Here is a 21,239-nt window from a genome sequence, read left to right as displayed (position 1 = left end):
CCTTGACAGCTTACCCGGAGAAACCTATCTTTCTTGGAGAGCAGTCCATGTCGTTCTGTTTATACTAACCTAGATCCTAAACATTTGAAAGCTTTGGCGTCTCATAGTGAAGTTCTGCAATGCCATGGTTGATCATTATTAGTATATGGAGATGTAAGAACTAGTAATAATATCATAGATTTGATTACCACGGGTAAGTTCCCAAAGTGCTTTTTGCTTTCCCCTTTATGTCTGTTATTGCTCTTAACCATCCTCAAAGATTGATGGGACAGATATTAGTATGCCCGTTTTATCAATGAGCAGCCTGTGGCTGTGGCTAAGGGCTAGCAGATTATGCCCTCAAACGTAGGTCTTCGGACTCCAAAGTCGGTGCTATTTACTTGCCCACAGTGCCCCATGGCTTCAGGCTTCTTAAAAGCCAATCATGGAGGAGTGAGCAGGTCCCTAGAAGCACTGCCTGGACTGTGAGTAGGAGGAGGCAGAAGTTGACTTAATAAAGGCATGGATTTCTAGCAATTAGGACATCCCAATAGTGGCATGAACTACTTTGAGAAGTAGAGAGTGCCCTGTCTTGAAATGGTCATCTGGAGGACGGAGTGGGCTAAACTATATAGTATGCCATTTGGCTAGATGACCTTTCAGGTCCCTTACAATTCTGAGACTTTGTTAAAAAAAAAAAAAAACTTCTGTCCGTTTCCTCCTTCGTAGTTTAGCCACATACATCAAATGCCCAAGTTCATGGTTCGTTTCCCGGCTTTGCATCAGAAGCACCCATGGGGCTTTGTGAGAATGCATATGCCCGGTCTGCCCCAGCTCTCCTGTATCGGAATTCCACTGGTGGGGTGGCAGGGGAGGTGTGAGAGTATGTTTCAGAGTTCCACAAGGAATTCTAAGGTGTTAAATTGTGAACCACTCTTCTTGTGTAGCCCACTGACCACAAGGTACACGTAGACCTCTTTTTAAACTTGATGGTATAATTCAGTAACATCAAGGAATCATAGTTTCTCAGTGTGCAATGCCCTTGTTAGTATTCAAAGGCCATTTAATTAACTGTATTGGTTCTCTTGGCTGCAAGGGTACCATGGTTCCTGCTTGACAGATAGGTTCTGCCCATATCTTATAATCCCTCCCTGTTTCATGGCAGAGTAGGAGTTTGGTGCCAATCTAGAAAATGGGCACGGGTCCTTTCATACCCTTCCTCTTCTGGAAAATCCAGCTTGAAGGGTTAGCACTGGATGCGAAGGCCAGCCTCTGTAATCAGCAGGTTGGATACAGAAACTAGGGAGTGACTCACTGCTCTCCTTGTTACCTGCTTCTACCTACTGGTTTTCTTTGTACCAGTTAGAAACCTCCAGTGCACGAGGAATTAGTGGTTGCCGTTGACTGCTTTCTTGAGAACTGTTCTTGATCAAGTAGTGAGCTATATTTATGGCACTCCTCTGAGAGCGTAATCTCTGAAGGATATGTCTGTATAAAATGTACTCCATCGTGTCTCCCCATGACGGGCCAACCAAAAAAATTCACAATTGATCCACCAGTATTTTTTTCTACTTTTCAATCAATAGGATGCTTTTCAAAGCTTATGTTTCTCGTCGGACACTTTATGTGACGAATGAGACAAAAGAAAAAAAAGCCAAGATAAAATGACAGTATAGACACTCCTCAAATCCTATAATGAACTCCACAGGGCATCCAATTTTGATGTATTAGGATTTTTTTTTTTATAATGAGTACATTGTTGGAAATCACATTTTCTATCCGCAGGAGCTGGAGATGAAACCGAGCTGACATCTTACCTCTTTGTAGTTAATTAGCAAGAGAAAAGTACTGTTCTGAATCTCATATGGGAAAAGGGGAGGTATTATTCACCCACCCTCACCCCTTTCTCCCTTCAAACACCTGGATCATTCTGTGTGCTCTTTGATTTGGTTGAACGGTTTGGATAAGTCTGGTTGGCAGGGAAAGGATGAGGGAGGTTGAAGAATGGTTATTATTTAATGAAAAAAATTACTGTATCTCCGTCTCCTCTCCGTCTTGCTTATAGGATAAATAAACTAAGTTGAGTCTATTTATTTTAAAGAGCAGTTTCTTGCCCGACTCGGACTCCAGGCAGTTCCCACGGCACAAGGGTGGTTTGTTGTCACCATCGTTACGTTAGTCACGGTGGAATCCTCAATGCTCAGCACCGTGCATGGAGCTTAGCAGGCATTTGATCAGTATTTATTAATTAATAAATAAAACAGTGCTGGCCCGTACAGTAAAGTATTCTAGTTGCATTAGTTGTGTCTAATACCTTTCTCTGCATAGTAGCCACTTTTGCTTTAGGATTTGCAGTGAGGTTTCTGTAGAATTCGGTGGTTAGGGACAGAGGGTTGGAGCACAGTGTGCATGTGGGAGTCCATCTAGGGACGGGTCATTGGCAAGTAAATGGCACTGGGGTCCATACAGATGCCCCCTCCGGGGGAAGGATAAGTAAGTGGTGGGAAGATCCAGCACAAGGGCTCCTCCAGCCCGTACATCTTTATTAACTTCACTCACGTGCCCAGCCCTGGGACCTGCAGAGGAGAGCTGCTGTCACTAAGCACACACTTGTAAGCACTGAGCACTCGTGTGTTGCACTGCATGGGACTGATCCCAAGTGGAGTAAGACGGGGCGGCAGGGCCAGGTGTGGAGGGAGCACCACTGTTTGCATCTCCTCTCTGTGCCATTGCTGAACGCTGCCTGCTCCCTCCACCATCGGTCCTCTTCACAGCCACCCTGTGGGGTACCCCAGGGGAGATGACTCAGTGGAAGAGCCCTGCTCTGACAAAGTCAGTCTCACAGAATCACACTGGCTGGGCTCTCTCCCTGCACAGTGCCTCTTCCTGGGGTCCCCAGCTCAGAGAAGCCTCCTGGAGGAAGCAAGACTCAAGGGGACCCTGAGAGCAGGCAGAGCTTGGACTGTGGGTAGCCTGGGGCACTGCAGGCTGGGGACAGCAGGAGCTGGGGCGACCCTGAGGGCAGAGAGGGCTTGGCGGGCGAGCCCTAGAGGCTGGGGACAGCAGGAGCTGGTGGTGGGTATGAGGGGTTAGCCTGGCCTGGGGAACATGGGAGAAACCACGTTGCTGTCATACCAGTGATGGGGGGCCCTGGTGGCCAGCCAAGGGCTCCTGTAGGCCCCAGGGAAGGGGACAGAGATGACAGGTGTGGAGAAGCAGCAGGGAGGAGAACTTGTTGGCCTCTGGCTAGGCTTGGGGTTGTCTCAGTCCCTCGTGAGCTCTGAGCCTTTGCTTTCCTGTCAGTAAAATGGTCATAGGAGCATTCACCCCAATGGCCAAGGGTGGCTGCAATGCTGACTTAAGTCTGTGGATCTAGAGGTTTTGGGGGCATGGGACACTGTCTGAAGGCAGAGTCTGAGGTTCCTGTCCCTGCAGGATTGCAGCAGGGGTGCACCATCCCTATGGTGGGCCAGCTCAGCAGCTCCCATGGTAGCCAGGTACACGGGTAAGCTCATGAGCCACCTTGTGGCTTTGTAGCAACAAAGATGAGCTGCTGCTTCCATTTGGATTCCTGCTTTTGCTTGGGATGCCCTCCCCGCCCCACGAGTCATCCACCGTGGCCACCTCCTCTGTGTGCATCTGACGTCCTGGTGTTCGTGTGACTGCTCAGGCGTGACTGCTTAGCGCCCACCAATGCTCTCCTCCAGGCGTCTGCATCTCTGAGCATCTTAGCCTGGGCCCCAGTCCAGCCTCCCCCACTTGATATTTGAATTATTTTGGACAAGCTTTTCTACTTCTCTGTGTCTCGGTTTCCGCCTCCAAAAATGGGAATATTACTAGTACGTGTTCAGGATTTTACGAGGGTTAACTTCGTCCATACACATCAAGAACTTAGAACAATGTGTGATGTTTAATGAGTGCTGTATGCCAGTGGATAGCTGACTATTACTAGGGAGTCATCTACTGGACAGCGAAGAAAGGTCTGACATGTCTCTGTTCCCCTGACTCCTCCTCAGCTGTACTGCAGGTCTCCATAAAGGGCTTCCTTTCCTGTTTCCTCCCCTTCCCTCTCCTCCCTCCCTTTCCTTCCCCTCATTCCCTGCCCCTCTTCCTTGTTGCCCTCTGGGGCTCCCATGTGTCTCCTGGTGACTGGGACACCAGGTGCTGGGACACAGGGCAGCACAGGCTGAGAGCTGGCCACTCAAGGGTCTGCGGGGCTCTGGACCAGTGGTTCACAACCCTTCCTTACCATTAAGAATCATCTTGGGCCAGGCATGGTGGCTCATGCCTGTAATTTAAACACTTCGAGAGGCCGAGGTGGGAGGATCACCTGAAGTCAGGAGATTGAGACCAGCCTGGCCAACATGGCGAAACCCCATCTGTACTAAAAATACAAAAATTAGCCGGACACGGTGGCATGCACCTATAATCTCAGCTACTTAGGAGGCTGAGGTAGGAGAATTGCTTGAACCTGGGAGGCAGAGGTTTCAGTGAACCGAGATTGTACTACTGCACTCCAACCTGGGCAAGAGAGTGAGACTACTCCATCTCTAAATAAATACATAAATAAAAACTTAAAAAAAGAATCATTTTGGGAAACTTTTAGACATAGACTCCCTGACCAAGGACATTGGGAACCAAGTCATAGTAGCAGTCAAATGATACTAGCAATGCTGCCATGAAGAAAGGTGATGCTGGCCGAGTTATTCTGCCTGTGCTGGGCCAGACTGTTCAGATGCCTCCCGTGGAGTTTTGAGCTAATTGCCATGACAGTCCCCTGAGGTGGGTGCTATCAGTGTCCCCATTTTGCAGGTAAGGAAGTTAAAGCCCATAGAGGAAGGGGCTTTGCCAAGGTCACACAGCTGCTAAGTGACCAGGATGCCAACTTGGGCACTCTGGCTCCCAAGCTGAGTTCTTGAGCTCTCCACTCCATGCTCCTTTGGTCTGGGTGGTGCCCAGCCATCTGTCTAGACAGGCATCCTGCTGACTGCAACGTGGCAGTGTATGGCTGGTGGGGACGTGGGGGAACAGTGTGACCGACCTCCTTGCACAGGGCTCTCCTTGCACCGTGGTCTAGAGCAGAGCCCAGTGCATATCGGAGGGGCGCCCGCTCGGCTGTGCTGTTTTCCGGGAACCAGGCGTTTGTCCTCCCCTAACGCTCCCCACAGCAGCACACGGAGTCCAGGAACCCTGAGCAATGGGCCCAGGGCCAGGGAGGGCGGGGCCGGGGGCTGTGTGCACAGGTCTTGCCTGTGGGCCTCATTTCTGTGCCTCTGGTATGAGAGAAACCTGGATTGAATAGAAAGCCCTTCCCCCGAACTGGGAGGTTGCTGAGAGACCAAAAGAACGACTTGGACAAGGCCAGCTTGGCGATAGATGAGTTTGTTAGGACTTACATGCCGGGCACTCCTGGGTGGCAGGACAACTCGAGAGATCCATGCTGCTCCCATCTCCAAACTGCTTTTAAGCTAATTACCTGGCTCTTTGCCTACTGTGTTTGGGCGATGAGACTGCTTGTCTTGCTACATTCTCAGATGCATTCCAGGGCATTGGGTTCTCAGGGACGTCTGCTCCTCAGCTGGGCACCATGGCCTCAGCTCCACCTGACTTCAAGGCTCAAGCAGTGGACGCACACCTTTAAGGAACCTACTGGGGGACCATCACACTGCACTGCCTCTCCCATTTCCTATTTCTTGTCCCCACCAAACCTCCCCCGAAGGCACAGGCTCTGCTCTCATTCTTACTCCTTCCTTCTCACACAAAGACCTGGGGATCTACACAGACCATGTGGGATTGGGCTGCTGGCCCAGTCACCCTTGGAGGCCCCCTTGTTCCATCTAGATGAGCCCTACCTGGGACCCCATGCAGGCCGAGCTGCTCTTGGTTCTGATGGCTCTGCTGGGCCTCCCTCCCAAATCTCTTGTACGTGAGACCTGCCTCCCAACTTGGGGTGTCATTCTCAACTCCAGTCTGAGTTGCACGTATGTTCGTTCCATGATGCTGGCCGCCTGTTCCAGCCTGTGGTCACTTGGCACCCCCTGGAGAGGTGGCCTTGTACTCTGGATCCGCAGCCCAGGCAGTAGTGGGAGCCTACTACTCCCACTACTGGGGAGTGCCTCTGCCCTCTCCCGGGTCTCATGGACTCTGGGACAAAGGTTCTTGTCAGAGGAAGGCGTTGTCAGGGTGCCATGGGAAACAGCCTCGCCAGGGAGGCAAGATTCCAGCCTCAGCTCTTGCTCCTGGAGCCCCACTTCCGGAGGTGTCTTTCTGCCTGGATTAAACACTTGCTCATTAAACCTGACTTAATAAGAAATTAGAAAAGAAAAATAATTAGAAAAATTCTGATTCTAAACCGGGTAATCGCATTTGAGAAATGCGATTTTTCCCTTTTGCCACTTCATCAAAAGAATGAGAATCTGGGCCTTTCTGGGGTGTGGATGAAGGCTGAGCTGCCGTCTCCAAGAGAGGAAGCCCAGTCCCCAGACCAGCAGTGTACACAACGAGGCTTCTAGAATGAGTGAATAAATTGGAGTTAGACACTTACAGAGATAAAATTCAGTTTGATAAGAAGGAGGCCTCCTTAAATAATGTGTTTTCTCCTAGAGTTGAGTCCTAATGGGGGAGACATCCATTGTGAGGAAACACAAAAAGTTAATAACAATAACAATAGAAACCTCAGTGTTTGTGTATGGAGAGCTTTACACTTCCCAGATACTTTCCCACAGATGACCTCATTTCATCTTTATTTTGTCACAGAGATATTTTATTCCCATCTAAAAAAGTAGGACGCCCAGGATCACAGTCAAAAAGGTATTAAACTCTGTGTTGGAATGATGGTTTAAGCTACTTCTTCTGACTTCTATTCCAGTTTCTCCCCATGTGATCACGGCTGATTAGAGAATAATTATGATAATACAACTGAGAATTATATAAGATGTAGAGACTTACGTCCCATGTGCCAGGCACTAATCTCCCAGTTTGCAGGTGAAGAAACTGTGCATAGAGTGGTTGGGTAGATAAAGGCCCCCTAGCATGGGTGTGGGTCCCAAGGAAAGGCATGGCTCATTTGCCAGGGAGCTGTGGTGTGGACCAGCTTTGCCTCCTCTCCCAGACCCCACCAAGGTCATGCAGCTGCCCAGCGGCAGAGCCAGGAGGCCATCCCCGACAATCTGCTCCTCACCACTACCTGCTGGCATCTCACCACAGCTCACTGCCTCTCTCTTCTCATCTACTGCGTGGGCCAGTTCCCTACTCTCTTGTTCTTGTCCCAGCAGCCCAACAGTAGCAAAATCTAAGTACCCTACCCCAGAAGAATCAAAGGTGACATTTTCTCCATGGACAGGAAGCTATGCGGGAGGACCGTAAACACTGACTTATCTTGGATTCTTTTTAAAGGCATCTGGTTCCATGGATGACTTAGCTTCCACATAGCTAGATGGCCCCAGAATGTCTGATTTTCCTGGCCCCAGGTCATGCCCTTATGTCTCCTCTTGGATTGGATGCTTCGTCTTGGAAGGAATGGCTGCCTTTAATCAACTCCTCTGCATTTGTTCATCTTCTGGGGCTGTGGGGTAAGGCAGTGGAGGGAGATGCTTCGAGAGGACATCATCCTTTTCATTTTTTCTTTCAAAATATTTTTGAACAACAATGTTAAAGCCCCTGTAATGCTGCTGTGAATTGTTAACAAGCATGTTTGCACGTCACATCTATCATGCTATTTGCACGATGCTATGTGAAGACACGGCTTGAAGTATTTTTAAGATCTGGCCTTTTATCTCTGGAAGCACAAGAAAGTATTTGCAGATTGGTCTCTGGAATGAAATTAGCCTAGCACGTTGGCTGGTTCCTGTAAAGTGTGGGTATTTCTGTAAGTGGTTCTGAGTCCCTTAATCCTTTTGATCATTTGCACTGTGTATTTTTACACAGGTTCTTTTACTTTGGAGAAATAAAGTAAAGAAACTTAAAGGTGAGTTTGGCAAGGGCATCACTGTGCTGTTTGTCAAGGCAAATGAATCTTGAATTTGAATGGTAGTAGTTTCTCTTAAACAACTAAGCTTTTTTAAACCTCTCCACAAATAATGTCAGTGGCAGATTATGTCTGAAAGTGTTTGTTGGCAAGTGGAAATCTTTCCTGACCCCATATTGCTGTCATGAAAGAAAAGCCTAATCCCATAAAATATTCTTGACAGCCTCGTGTCAATTACCACACAGCTGTGATTTCTCATTTGGGTCACAGCCTGTGTGACATTTGCCATCACTTCATGGCTTCAGGTTTCTCCATTGAGAAGCTCAGGTCACAGTAGGAGGTTGAGCTTCATCTCTGGTTGAAACCTGGTTGGCTTATGACTGAATCCTCCTACCTCCTCACTGTTGTGTGGAAAAATTCGTAGGGAGACCTTGATTTCCTCTTCTGTTTAATGGGGACCATATCTCTCTTGTAAAATCGTTGTGAGCAATGTTTGTATGCCTGTGTTCACAGCACCATTATTTGCAGTGGCAACAAGGTAGAGGCAACCGACATGTTCATTGATGGATGAATGGATAAACAAGCAAAATACACCCAATGGAATATTACTCAGCCCTAAAAAGGAAGAAAATTCAGACACATGCTACAATATGGATGAACCTTGAGGACATTATGCCAAGTTAAATAAGATAGTCACAGAAAGACAAATGCTGTATGATTCCACTTATAGGAGGTCCCTAGGGAAGTCAAATCCATAGAGACAAGAAAGTAGAAAGGGGGTTGCCAGGGTCCAGGGAGAGGGGGAATGGGGAGTTAGTATTTTAATGGGTAGAGAATATCAGTTTTGCGAAATGAAAAGAGTTCTGGAACTGGATGATAGTGATGATTGCACAACACTGTGAAGGTACTTAATCTGATGGTAAATTTTATGTTATGTTCATTTTATCAAAATGGGAAAAAATTATGAGCATTAAATGGCATCAAGTAGATAAGTGGCTACCATATCATTGTTGTTCACTAAATAGTAAAGTAACAGCTTTCACTATGTGTAGGATAGTAAAGTATGTGGTATTTTAATGGTTCTGTGAAACTTCATCTTACGAGTATACCACCTTTGTTTCCCTTTGTTTGGCTTGTGTATTTCTTATAGTATTCTACCATGGTAATAATGACAGTGATTTTTTTTGCATATGTATATCTTTTCTATTATTTGAAGTTATACCTTTGAGATGGATTTCCTGGATCACTTAATCAAGGCAAATGAGCGTCTCTGTGGCTCTTGCTACATATACCCATGGGGTTTCAGAACAGATTTAGTGATTTTACCCTGTCACTAGCCAAGTAAGGGCACCATTTCATTGTATCCTCAACAGCACTAAGATGCTTCTAAGCAGTTTTATTAAATATAATAAGAGATAATATGTTAGTGTTTTAATATGCATTTATTTACTTTCATTTTGATCACTAAAAATGTTGGCATTTTGCATGTCTCAGTTGACATGTGTTTCTTCCTATGTGAAGAAACACATGTAAATTGTGAACAAATAGCCTGTTTACATCTTTTGCTTAGATTTCAGTGTGGTTTCAATGTTTTTCATGCCAAATATATCTATCATGTTGATAACATATTACCATTTTTAATATTCAGAGATTTTTAGTTCTTATATAGTTGAATCACTTATTTAAACATTTCAAATTACAAAATAATATGTTAAACTAGAACAAAAGTGGTTTTACTATCACATTATTATACTTACTGTATCTTTTCCTCAAACTCTCCACTGTCATTCTTTTCGTATCTTTTAGCATAAAATCTGTTTAGATGCTGACTTGAATGACTACAGTATTTGAATTAAAATTATATGGACTAACCAATTAATAATAAAATATTAACATAATTAATAGCCCAGTATAAAAGGACATGCCAATTAGAGCAAAGAAGGAATTAAAATTGCTAATAACCATGAAATTTATGTTTTACTTCACTAATAATATAAATTCATCCTAAATAAAACCATAGAATACTGTCTCCCAGCTATGAATTGCTAAGGATTAAAAGTATTGTAATGGTGACTGAGACTGGCCCTCAAAAATGCTGCCAACAGAAAGAGAAAACTGGGTCAACTTTACTGAAAAGCAGTTTGGAACTAGGCATCAAGAATTTAAAAATGTTTAGAAACATTGATTTAGAAATTCCATTTATATAACTAAGGCTTGAGGCAGCTTCAGAAGCATGGAAAAATATTTACATTTATGGATAAAAATATATTTCAGTCTGATTGCCTGATGACAAGGAGTGATTGAATAAGTAGCTGGACAACCATCTGATGGAGAGTTGTGTATTCATTATAGATGGTATTTTCTAAAAGTTTTAGTGACATGGGGAAATATTCCCGATATAATGGTAAGAGAGGAAAGCATGCTGTAATGCATGCAATGGAAGAAAGTGTGTGTGTGTGCGCGCGCACACGCACGCGTGTGGGCGTGCACACATCTGGTAGGCACCCAGGAAGAGATTCATAAAATTTATTGATATTGCTTATGTGGCAGGGGTATAGGTGATTTGTATTTTCTTTTTTCTTTTCTTTCTTTCTTTCTTTTTTTTTTTTTTTTTTTTTTTTTTTGAGACGGAATCTCGCTGTGTCACCCAGGATGCCAGGATGGAGTGCAATGGTGTGATCTCAACTCACTGCAACCTCCACCTCCCAGGTTCAAGTGATTCTCCTGCCTCAGCCTCCTGAGTAGCTGGGATTTCAGGCACCCACCACCACGCCTGGCTAATTTTTGTATTTTTAGTGGAGACGGGGTTTCACCATGTTGGCCAGACTAGTCTTGAACTCCCAAAGTCAAGTGATCCACCTGCCTTGGTCTCCCAAAAGTGCTAGGATTACAGGCTTGAGCTACTGCGCCTGGCCTGTATTTTCTTTTTTATACTTCCTCATATTTTCTAAGCTTCAATGTTATCTGCAAATACTGTTTCTACCATCAGAAGAAATTTAAATATTAATCAAAAGATCAAATTAAAGATAATGAATAGATTTCTTTTCTGGATTCATGTTCCGAATGTTCACCTTGCGCTCTTTCCTTTGATGTATCGGTTAGAGCCCTGGACCAGAACTCAGAAGGTATCTTTTCTTTTTTCAGGTTATGGCCCAGAAATTCACTAGCTGCGTGACCTTGGGCAAATCTAACTTACTTGTGTCATAGTTTTTCAGTTTGTACAATAAGGATTCCTACTTTCCCTACCTGCAGCATTGGACAGTTGTGAGAATTAAAGTGAGATGACTGATATATTTGAAGACACTTTTGCAGATTAAGGTGCCAGTTCAGGGGATTCCCAAAACCACTCGCATGTTTGATAATTTGCTAGAAGGACTTGCAGAACTCACTGAATACTGTTATACTCATGGTTACAGTGTCTTACAGGGAAAGGTTGCAGCTCAAAATTAGCTAAAGAAAGAGGCTGGGAGGGCTCCAAATGCTTCTGTTCTCTTCTCTCCTGAAGTCAGGATATACTGACCTTCTGGTGTCTATGTGTAACAATATGCAGAATACCACCAACCAGAGAAGCTTGCCTGAGCTTCAATGTCCAGAGTTTTTATTGTGGCTCCATTGTGTAGGCGTGATTGATTGATTGATTGCCTATGTGGTTGAACTCAGTCTCCAGGTGTTCTGATACCATGTGATCCAAAGCCCCCATCCGAATTCACATGGTTGGTCTTTGTAGCATGGCCAACTCTCACCCTAAGACAATTGGATGTAGCTGGTTCCATCCTGAGACCCAGTGTGCCCAGCATTGGATATGATACACATTATCTTCCAGAAGCTGAGGACAAAAGCCCAGACCTCTCTTTGGGCAAGGCCAAGTTCTTTTTTCTTTTGAGATCGAGTTTTGCTCTTTTTGCCCAGGCTGGAGTGCAGTGCTGCGATTGCAGCTCACTGCAACTTCCTTCTCCCAGGTTCAAGCAATTCTTGTGCCTCAGCCTCCGGAGTAGCTGGGATTACAGGTGTCTGGCACCACACCCAGTTAATTTTTTGTTTAGTAGAGACAAGGTTTCAACAGATTGGCCAGGCTAGTCTCGAACTCCTGACCTCAGGTAATGCACCCTTCTCAGCCTCCCAGAGTTCTGGGATTACACTGAACCACCGTGCCCGGCTGGCCAAATTCTTTACTACACATAAGGTGACTGTGATAAAAAAATTTATATAGCCAAGTGATCTTAGTATGGAGGGATCTCTTATTTGCCATGCTCTAAGACTGCAAAATAAGGAAGGACATGAATTTCACAGGTAAAAGCAGTACTGCAAATACCCACCCCTGATCCACCAAACCTTCAGGACCACCACTGAGAACAGGCCTACAGAGGATCCTGCAAAGAGGCATATGCCACCATCATTGTTTACCATGGATATGAATTAGGCTGAGAAAACACTTACCACCCTACTGGGTATTTAAATCTGACCCTTGTCCCAGTGTTAACAGCACAGCGAGTATGTCCCTCCGTTAACTTACTGATCTCATGTGAACGAATGATCATCCTGTTTTTTACAGGTCTCTCCCTGGCACCATCTCACTGTGGTGCAGGTGAGCTCACTACATAAAGCATGGAGTGATGATAAAAATAAATTGGCTCTTTCCCTTTGCAGAGTTTCAAATCTTGAGCGCTATGTCAGGGTGGATCCATAAGGTTTCCCAAGAGTGAGCTTAGAGACCTGAAAACCAATGTTTGTTTTTTCATGAACTTAAAACAATTTATCAGAGCACAATGTAGAAGTCATCGCAGCAAGCTTTCTAGAGGAGAACTGTATGCTTTTATGGAAAAAGAACCAGTAACAGAGCCTTGAGAGAGACTGTTAGCTAAAGTTTAATCATGCTTCCATTCTTCCGTCAGAGGGTAGAGTTTCGCTTCAGGGGGTAGAGTTTCAGCTTTTGTCTGTTGGTTTTCTGTGAACAAAAAACTTGCAATAAATTGATGTTGTCAGTAAATTTCAGTTGTACGTTTTGTTTCTTCCAAGAAAAAACTGGCCATGCAGAAGTCGTCCGAGTGGTGTACCAGCCAGAACACATCAGTTTTGAGGAACTGCTCAAGGTCTTCTGGGAGAATCACGACCCGACCCAAGGTAGAGTGATGAGTGAGCCAGTATTTAATTATCTTGCTAATTACAGCTGGGATAATTAGTGTTTGAGCTGCATGGAAGAGATGAACCTTGAAATCACACAGGAGCTCAAGAATATGATTGCAGACATTTATTGACGGAGGAGAGGAGGGGCTGGGGAGAAAAAGGGTGAGAGAATAAAGGCACAGCCACATTCGACGCCCCTGCCCCCTTACAGCTGTCAGGGGTGGGAACATTCCCACAGAGGAAGATGCCAGACAATAGCGATCCGTTCACCTTTGATTATTGCATTATTCCTCCTTAATGCAGTCTTTTGTCTACAAAATTAAAGTGTCTTTCCAGCAGCTCCAAAGTTTCCTGATTTATGGTTTCTTTATTTCTCTGAGTTTAGCCTTTCTCGTCTTTTGACGTTATCAGGTTTGATTTAAAAAAAAAAAAAAAAAAATGTCTGTGGTGATAAAGAACATACAGGTAAAATGCAGTATTCACTAGGTCCACAAATCTTGCTCATTTAAATATTTCATTTGTCCTTTTTAGAATTTGTTATGTGGAGATATTAATGTATTTGGGCTATAAAAAATGGTGGCTAGAAATTTAATTCAAATGCATACACAAGCAAAATATTCCATGTTGGCAAATATCATTGTAATATTCAATAATGAAGCAATTTCCAGGTCGCATCCCAGTAGGCTTACAGGCCCTGCTTTGCCAGTATGATGATCTGATATTATGCAGCTTATGAACTGAAAAGTCCTATGCAATAGATGTGACTTTTCACAAACCCTCTTCATTTGGCAATCAGTCTATTTCACAAAAGTATTTTCCATTTGGTGTCAGATTTTTGTGTAGTGGATATGCATTGTTATTTCTTGATGAGTGAAGTTTTTCTCCAAATATATATTGTGCTTCATGTTGGACTCTTAATATGCCTGTAGCAGCACAGGTTGGTGGGTCCTGTGTGCTGGTTCTAAGAACCATCCCATTCCAGGGCGATTTGCCAGAGGGCAAAAGTCAGAGATGAGGCAAGAGCAACAAAGTGACAAGCTGGAGCAGGGTGAGGCAGGTTCGGGATCCAGGCAGATCTATCAGGGCAGGTGGAGGCCTAGAGGTGTGGGCCTAGGAAGGAGGCCAGGGGCAGGATTTCCGTGACAACAAAGTCTGGTTTGACATGGGGGAATGGGTACCTGGTGGAAGAGGGATGAGGTATGGGGCAGGGTAGGGAAAGAACCAGTAGGACAAGAATACTCTAATCAGAAGGTTCACTTGTCACCCTCGCTTGGGATATGGGACATCACATCATGTGGGAAGGCAGGTCCATGGGCCTAGATTGCTTTGATTCTGCAGGAAGCTCTGCAGTGAGGATCATAAATCAGGGTGGTGACAGCCAGTCACTTGTTCTGGTAAGTCATCAATCCAGATGGAGCAGACGTTCAGCCATTTAACTGTCAGAGTCAAGGGTCACAGGAAGATGATAAGACCTCCAAAATTATCAATAAAAACACATATCAGAGGTCCAGGCAAGGGCTGAAGTCATGGAGGCGACAGGTCTAGTCTGTGCCCTTTAATGTGGCCAACTGTAATGCCATGTCCTGATAGAATCTCTGTAGGCTTAGGCCTGGCAGAATTGTAAAGAAGGCCAAGTCTGTTGTCAGCTTCTCTTTCCATACCTGTCTTAAATGCTTTCATTTAATCACATCTTCATTGATTAATTAGGTTGCTAATACCGGCCCCTGAATCTTGGGGGGAATACTACTACTGTGATGAGGGTTTGGGCTGGGAGAACTCACCTCTCTGTTCATCACTTGCCCTTCCCTGGGCTCTGTGTTTGTAATGGTGGCATCTCTGGGATTAAAAAATATTTTCCAGATCTTCACATCATAGGTGGCAATATGAAGACCGAAACGAGGCAAGGGCATGCCTAAGGTTGTAGCGTGACCCAGTCTCCCCGACTAAATTCAGAGAACCACTCATCAACAACCCCAGGGCAATCTTGACTGCCTCAGGACACCTTCAATCTATAGCCCCATCCTTCTGCCTCTCTTATGGACCATCTCCTTCCACAGGTCAGTGGCCTCCCCAGAGATAAGGAAGAGGTAAGGAAGGGCAGGGGATGTTGGGTAGTTAAGGGAAGGGATAGAGATCCTCCATCAGGAACGTCTACCCCGCTGGCTTTGTTTTTCTTAATCTAGTTTGTTAGTTTCTATTACATGCAACAGTAGCAAAAATCCTTACTAATCTACCCATTCAATCCAAACAATCTTATGCTCATTATATTTGCCAGGTGCCCTTTCATTTTTTGTTTTTGTTTATTATTATTTTTTTTTAAGACTAAGTCTTACTCTGTTGCCTAAGCTGCAGTACAGTGGCGTGATCTCAGCTGACCGCAACCTCCACCTCACAGGTTCAAGCAATTCCCCTGCCTCTGCCTCAGCCTCCCGAGTAGCTGGGATTACAGGTGCACGCCACCATGCCCGGCTAATTTTTCATATTTGTAATAGAGTTGAGGTTTCACCATGTTGGCCAGGCTGGTCTTGAACCCTTGATCCACCCTCCTTGGCCTTCCAAAGTGCTGGGATTACAGGCGTGAGCCACTGCACCTAGCCACCAGGTGTGCTAAATCACTAAGGCATCTGGGATACGCAGGAGTATCCAGCCTCTTGGTTAATGCACATGGAAAATATATTCCTACAGGAAGAAAATAGTTAATTCCAATATGCTGAGATCAAGTGAGCTTATAGATAAATGCACATAAAACCACAGACTAAATGTTAACATGAAATCATCAAAACAAGTATGTGTTAGCACTTGAACATTAAAAAGCAAAAAACAAACAATAACAAACCCATAAGTTCAGGATAACTCTGGTATCAATGGAGTTGATATTCCCGGGGAACCCTGCAGGCCCAGAACAATGACACATGTCAAGTGTCATTTTTTCCATGGTCAGAATTTGAAGCCTGCTCCTTGAGGGATGGGCTAGAGGCAGGGGAGAGCAAGGCTAAAAATGAACTTGGCTGTCACTGACTCACCACATCTGACCACAGCTGCTTAAATCTCTACTCGAGGTCACATGGCAACCTGTCACATTTCACAGTAAAAGTTGATCTTGAAAAGAAAGCCACCACTGGAGAAGATGAGGGTGGTGAAGACATGTAAGACTGACTATTCTTACTGAGAAAATGGACATTTTCAAAGAAAGCAGCAGGTTGGAATTGGCAGTGACTCTGATCTGTGAGGAGTCGCCCACTCCAGATTCTTTTCAGAAACAAAAGTGATTACTAAAACTACTTGAGCAATGCTCTTGCCTGTGCCAGAACTCTGATCAACAAAAAGACAAAACTTGAGTAGAAGTTGAAAAGGCATTGACCTTTGTGAAGATGTGCCCAGGAAACATGATTCTCCACAGAAATATGACTCAAGAGAGATGTATTTTAATTAGCATGTTGAAAGGTTTTAGTACCTTTTTGTAAAGTCATTAAGGACTTGAAGGGGCCACTTAAATTTTTTAGTTATAATTTACTGCATTTTGTAGGAGAAGCAGTATCTACACTGATATTTGCAAATGTGGAGATTCTTGCTGATGTCAATGGTCTTACTATAGTAGAAACAGCAATAGTTTATCCCCTTTCAGTTAAATCAGATCTTCATGGCATAGGCTAAACAGAGAACATTCAGCATGTTCTCTCCTGCTTCAAGGTGCTGAAATAGCTTTCATAGTATCTGCCCTAATGGACTAGATGAAGTCCCCCTAGGTTTTCTTCCCCCCCCCGCTTTTTTTTTTTTTTTTTTTTTAAAGATGGAGTCTTGCTCTGTCGCCCAGGCTGGAGTGCCGTGGTGCAATCTTGGCTCACTGCAACCTCTGCCTCCTGGGTTCAAGCAATTCTCCTGCCTCAGCCTCCTGAGTAGCTTGGATTACAGGTACCCACCACCATGCCCAGCTAATTTTTGTATTTTTAGTAGAGACGGGGTTTCACCATGTTGGTCAGGCTGGTCTCGAACTCCTGACCTCATGATCTGCCTGCCTTGGCCTCCCAAAGTGCTGGGATTACAGGCCATGAGGTGTGAGCCACTATGCCTAGCCTTCTGCCATTTTGGAGGGAGCAAAGCTGGTAAGTGAGAGATTGGAAGGTGTAGGCTTTTTAAGGTATAGGTGAGGCCTGAGACCTGTTATTCCACAGCCACTAGGCAGTGAGTCTGAAGAGGATGCCACTCCATGGGTTAACCTAAGGAGGAGTGACAGACATGCTAGCATCATTACTCATGTGGCCAGTAAGTGGAATAGTCTCTTCTTTTAATTTACCAGTTACTGCAGAACCTCTACTTTTGCTGAAACATTTGAATCCCACTGGTTAAGTCAGTAGGTTCTATTCTGGCCTTCTTTCTTACTCATGGGATGAAGGTAGTTCCTTTAGGCTTCTGAGGATAGACTGGCAGGTGTGCATTCCTGGCCATGGGGGTACCCAGACTCCCACTGTCTTCAGGCAACATGGTACGTGCCTGAGATTTAGAAGATTTGGGTTCTGGTCCCTGGTTGGCCCCTTCCGAACCCCATGACTTTGGCCAGGACACTTACCCAACCTGAACCTCCATTTTTCTCATCTACAAAAAAAGGGATAATAATGTCTATACTGCTGACTTAATGGGCTGATTTAGGAATTAAATAAAATAGTGTGAAAATAACATGAAAATGGTAAGGTGCCATGCCACCAAGGTATTGTTGTTTTGTCTTTCTCAACACAATACAATTCCATCAGATTTTGATTTCACATTTACTCTTACATCTGTGTTGCCCTGTGATTCTTTCTCTGGGAAAGTATTTACCCTCCATCTACTACAGTGTGGATTTTCTACCCACCGAGATTCTCGTGTCTCCTGCGTTGGATGGAAAAAGTTCAGCATTGTTTATGTTGTCTTCTGGGACCTGCTGGCGCTGACAGTAGTGATGAGGCTGGTGGATCCTTGCTCAAAAGCCTCCTTAAGGTTGCTGACACAGTAATCTAAAGAACTGGATCAGGTTCCCAGCATTTCATGCCTGGTCTGTATCCTCCTAACTAGCGTAGCCAGTGCATGAGACCTCCTAGTCCTGCGTAGGATGCAGGGCACAGACTGAGCGCCAAGGGCCAAGCCACAGGTGCACCAGGCAGACAGTCTTCTGTTTTGTGTGACTTCACCCACTAAATTTGATTTCTCAATTGCAGCCCCTCTTGCTCTCCTCAGTCCTGGAGCAGGGGAGAGCAACATTTACTAAGCACCTCTTAGGGGCCAGTGTTAACGATAAATGTTTTATAATCCTAATTTCGTTTAATCCTGACCGTAACCCTGTGAGGTGAGGATCATTGTCTTTGCTTAGTAGAAGAGGAGCAATGAGGTTCCAAAAGACTCACAATCTTGCTTAATGTTGGTGGCAGTATTTGGATGCAGCTCTGTCCAAAACTCAGGTCTATTTTCTTTTTGCTACACTAGAGGAATCCAAGCTTCCTGACTAGGAAGACCTCTTCTAAGGATGCACATTTTTTTGGTTTTTTTGAGACGTGGTCTTGCTCTGTCACCTAAACTGGAGTGCAATGGCACAATTGGCTTACTGCAACTTCTCCTTCCCAAGCTCAAGCCATTCTCCCACCTCAGCCTCCTGAGTAGCTGGGACTACAGGTGCACACCACCATGCTCAACTTACTTTTGTATTTTTAGTAGAGATGAATTTCACTATGTTGCCCAGGCTGGTCTCGAACTCCTGGGCTCAAGCGATCCACCTGCCTCAACCTTCCAAAGTCCTGGGATGACAGATGTGGCCACTGCGCCCAGCTCGGATGTGCATTTTTATGGATTCTCCAATGATAACAATTGTGCTTTTAGTGTATTTAAAAAAGCAAATATATTAAAATGCTACTTTGGATTTAATTATACTTTAAATTGCATGCCTATTGTATTCACCCACTTCCATATCATGTACTTCTGGAAAATGGAAATATTGTACACATAATGCATTCTCCAGGCTCTAGATCTTGCCTGCTGCACAGTTGGATGTGTGGACCTTTTATGGCAACTCCAAGCCTTCCTAGAGGACTGTGGTCTGGAAACTGCTCCCATGTACTCCTTGGGGAACAGTGGCCTTTGCAGAGGCCTCTGGCTGAGACTGCTGGTTGACCCCAATATGGCCACATGTCTAAATTCTGACTATGGGGGCCTGAGTAGAAGTGATGGCGTGCAGCTTCTGGGTTTGTGGCCTTAGAGGAAGGGGCGTTCTCTTCCACTTCCTCCCTTCCCACAAGTTAGTGCAGGGCTGAAGAGGTGGGCCATCATGAAGCCCAGGGATGGAGCCTGACCCTTGTCCTGCTAGAGCTGCAAGACAGAGAAGCCAGAGTCACCATCCCAGGCTGGATCTTTAGGCAAGAACTCTTGTTTAAACTACTGCTATTTTGGTTCATTTTAGGCTTCTTTTTCTGCTTTTCTACAGCAGCTGAACCTATATCTTGACTAATACAGCCTTCAACTATAAGCTTGTGATGAACTCCCAGTCACCCCTCTGAAAGCCTTAATTACAATGTTCCCTTAATTAAAACGTCTTTAATCAAACCTGTTGTTAAGAGGTATGGACCCTGGGGTCAGAGACGTCATGGCTGTGAACCAAGTCGGCCCGGCACTCGCTGTGCGGACAGGCCTCATTTCTCTCTGTATCCACCTGACCACCTAGGTCCTCCAGCAGTCTCCTCACTGGCCTGTATCATCCTTTCTCATTCCCTGCTCCATAATGCCCTGTTAAAAACACAAAACCAGGTGTGGCCCCTCTGACTTAAAGCACTTCGCTGGTTGCCCAGTTTCTTTGGGATGAGATCCAGACTCTTTACAGTGGCCAGTGTGGCCTGGGATTACCTGATTGGCAGTTGCCTTTCCAACTTTGGCTCATACCACAGTTCTCCCCAGACTCCGCCCCATCCATGCTCACTGCGCTTCAGTTACTGTGGCCTTCATCTGTTCCATTCCTAGAAGACTCAAGCTCTTTCTTGCCTTGCACACTGCACCTACTGCTCAGCCTGTCCATAGCTCTTGGTCTGCCACCAACATCAAGCAAGATTGCAAGTCTTTGGAACCTCATTGCTTCTTTTCTGCTAAGCAGAGTCAGTAATCCCTACTTCATGGGGTTATAGTCAGGATTAAATACAATTAGGATTATAAAATGTCTGCCTCTAAGACTGGCCCCTAAGGGGTGCTTAGTAAATGTTGCTCTCCCTTGCTCCAGGATCGAGGAGAGCAAGAGCTATGTGACCGGCTCCTTCTCCTTTAGGTCTCAGCTGAAGATGTCATCCTCAGAAAGGTCTTCCCTGCCCACCCTAATTAAAGTAGCACTCTTAGCCCTCACCCCCATGAACTTCTGTACCCTCGTCCTCTTCTTCCTTCCTAACTCTCATCATGAGGTAGAATCATGTGTTTACTTGTTTATTGCTTATTCTCTGACTCCTCTAGAAGGTGGGCTTTGATTTAAATGTTTTCTCATTGAACGAGTAAGTGAACCTCTGTTTCTGCCTCTGTAATAATGTATGCCTTCTCAGTGTGGGGGCGCACACGGGAGTGGAGCCTGCTGTGCAGAGCGTGGTGCCTGGTGCGGAATAAGCGCTGGCTCTAATAGCTGTCGTGCTCATGCCGCCTGTGGAAGGGCCGCTTCCACCAGCTGCTGTTTGTTTGTCTTGTTCTTTCGTGAATCCCAGTATTTCTCCGCTTGTTCTCTGTCATTTTTCCTCAGCTTATGTTCTGATTACCCCTGATGGCTTCCTATTCTTGGTTCACACCCTTTATCCTCAATCAGCTCCTCTTCACCCCTTTCCACCTGCAGCACAGCTCCCAGTTGTCCTCAGAAGGCTTGGTCTGGTTTGCCCCCGTGGGCTGCACCATCCATGCTGTTGCGTTTCTTGGGGCCACACATCCTGGCCTTACCATGAGCTGGGGATCCTGTGGGGCTCCTCAGCCTGTGCTTGGAACTAGAGAGCCTCTAAGGACTCTTCTCTACTTGGTGTCCTTGGGTCTCACGTGCTCCCCTGCCAGACGTGTGCAGTCACCATGAAGCCCTGCTCCAGGCAAGTTTTTTCCAGGTGGTCCCAGGGAATCGGGTGCGATAGGTCCACTCCGTGTTCAGGAGGTTGGCTCCCGAGTCTCTTTCCAGGTGCGCTGTGGAGAAGCAGGT

General features: G+C 45.4%; 1 protein-coding gene across 5 annotated transcripts in view; it reads left to right on the top strand.

Annotated features, from left to right (window-relative positions):
* MSRA (methionine sulfoxide reductase A) overlaps positions 1-21,239 on the top strand; it is a 365,945-nt gene that overhangs the window by 226,380 nt on the left and 118,326 nt on the right. For all 5 annotated transcript variants that reach the window (XM_010353452.2, XM_030937674.1, XM_010353454.2 and 2 more), the window contains one exon: positions 12,962-13,066. In XM_010353452.2, coding sequence (XP_010351754.2) covers positions 12,962-13,066 — 105 coding nt within the window. The remainder of the gene's footprint in view (positions 1-12,961; positions 13,067-21,239) is intronic.

The sequence above is a fragment of the Rhinopithecus roxellana genome, chromosome 9 (assembly GCF_007565055.1).
Source record: "Rhinopithecus roxellana isolate Shanxi Qingling chromosome 9, ASM756505v1, whole genome shotgun sequence".
NCBI lineage: Eukaryota > Metazoa > Chordata > Mammalia > Primates > Cercopithecidae > Rhinopithecus > Rhinopithecus roxellana.
Note: the sequence above shows the minus strand (reverse complement) of the source record. Positions and strands in the feature narration are given on the sequence as shown.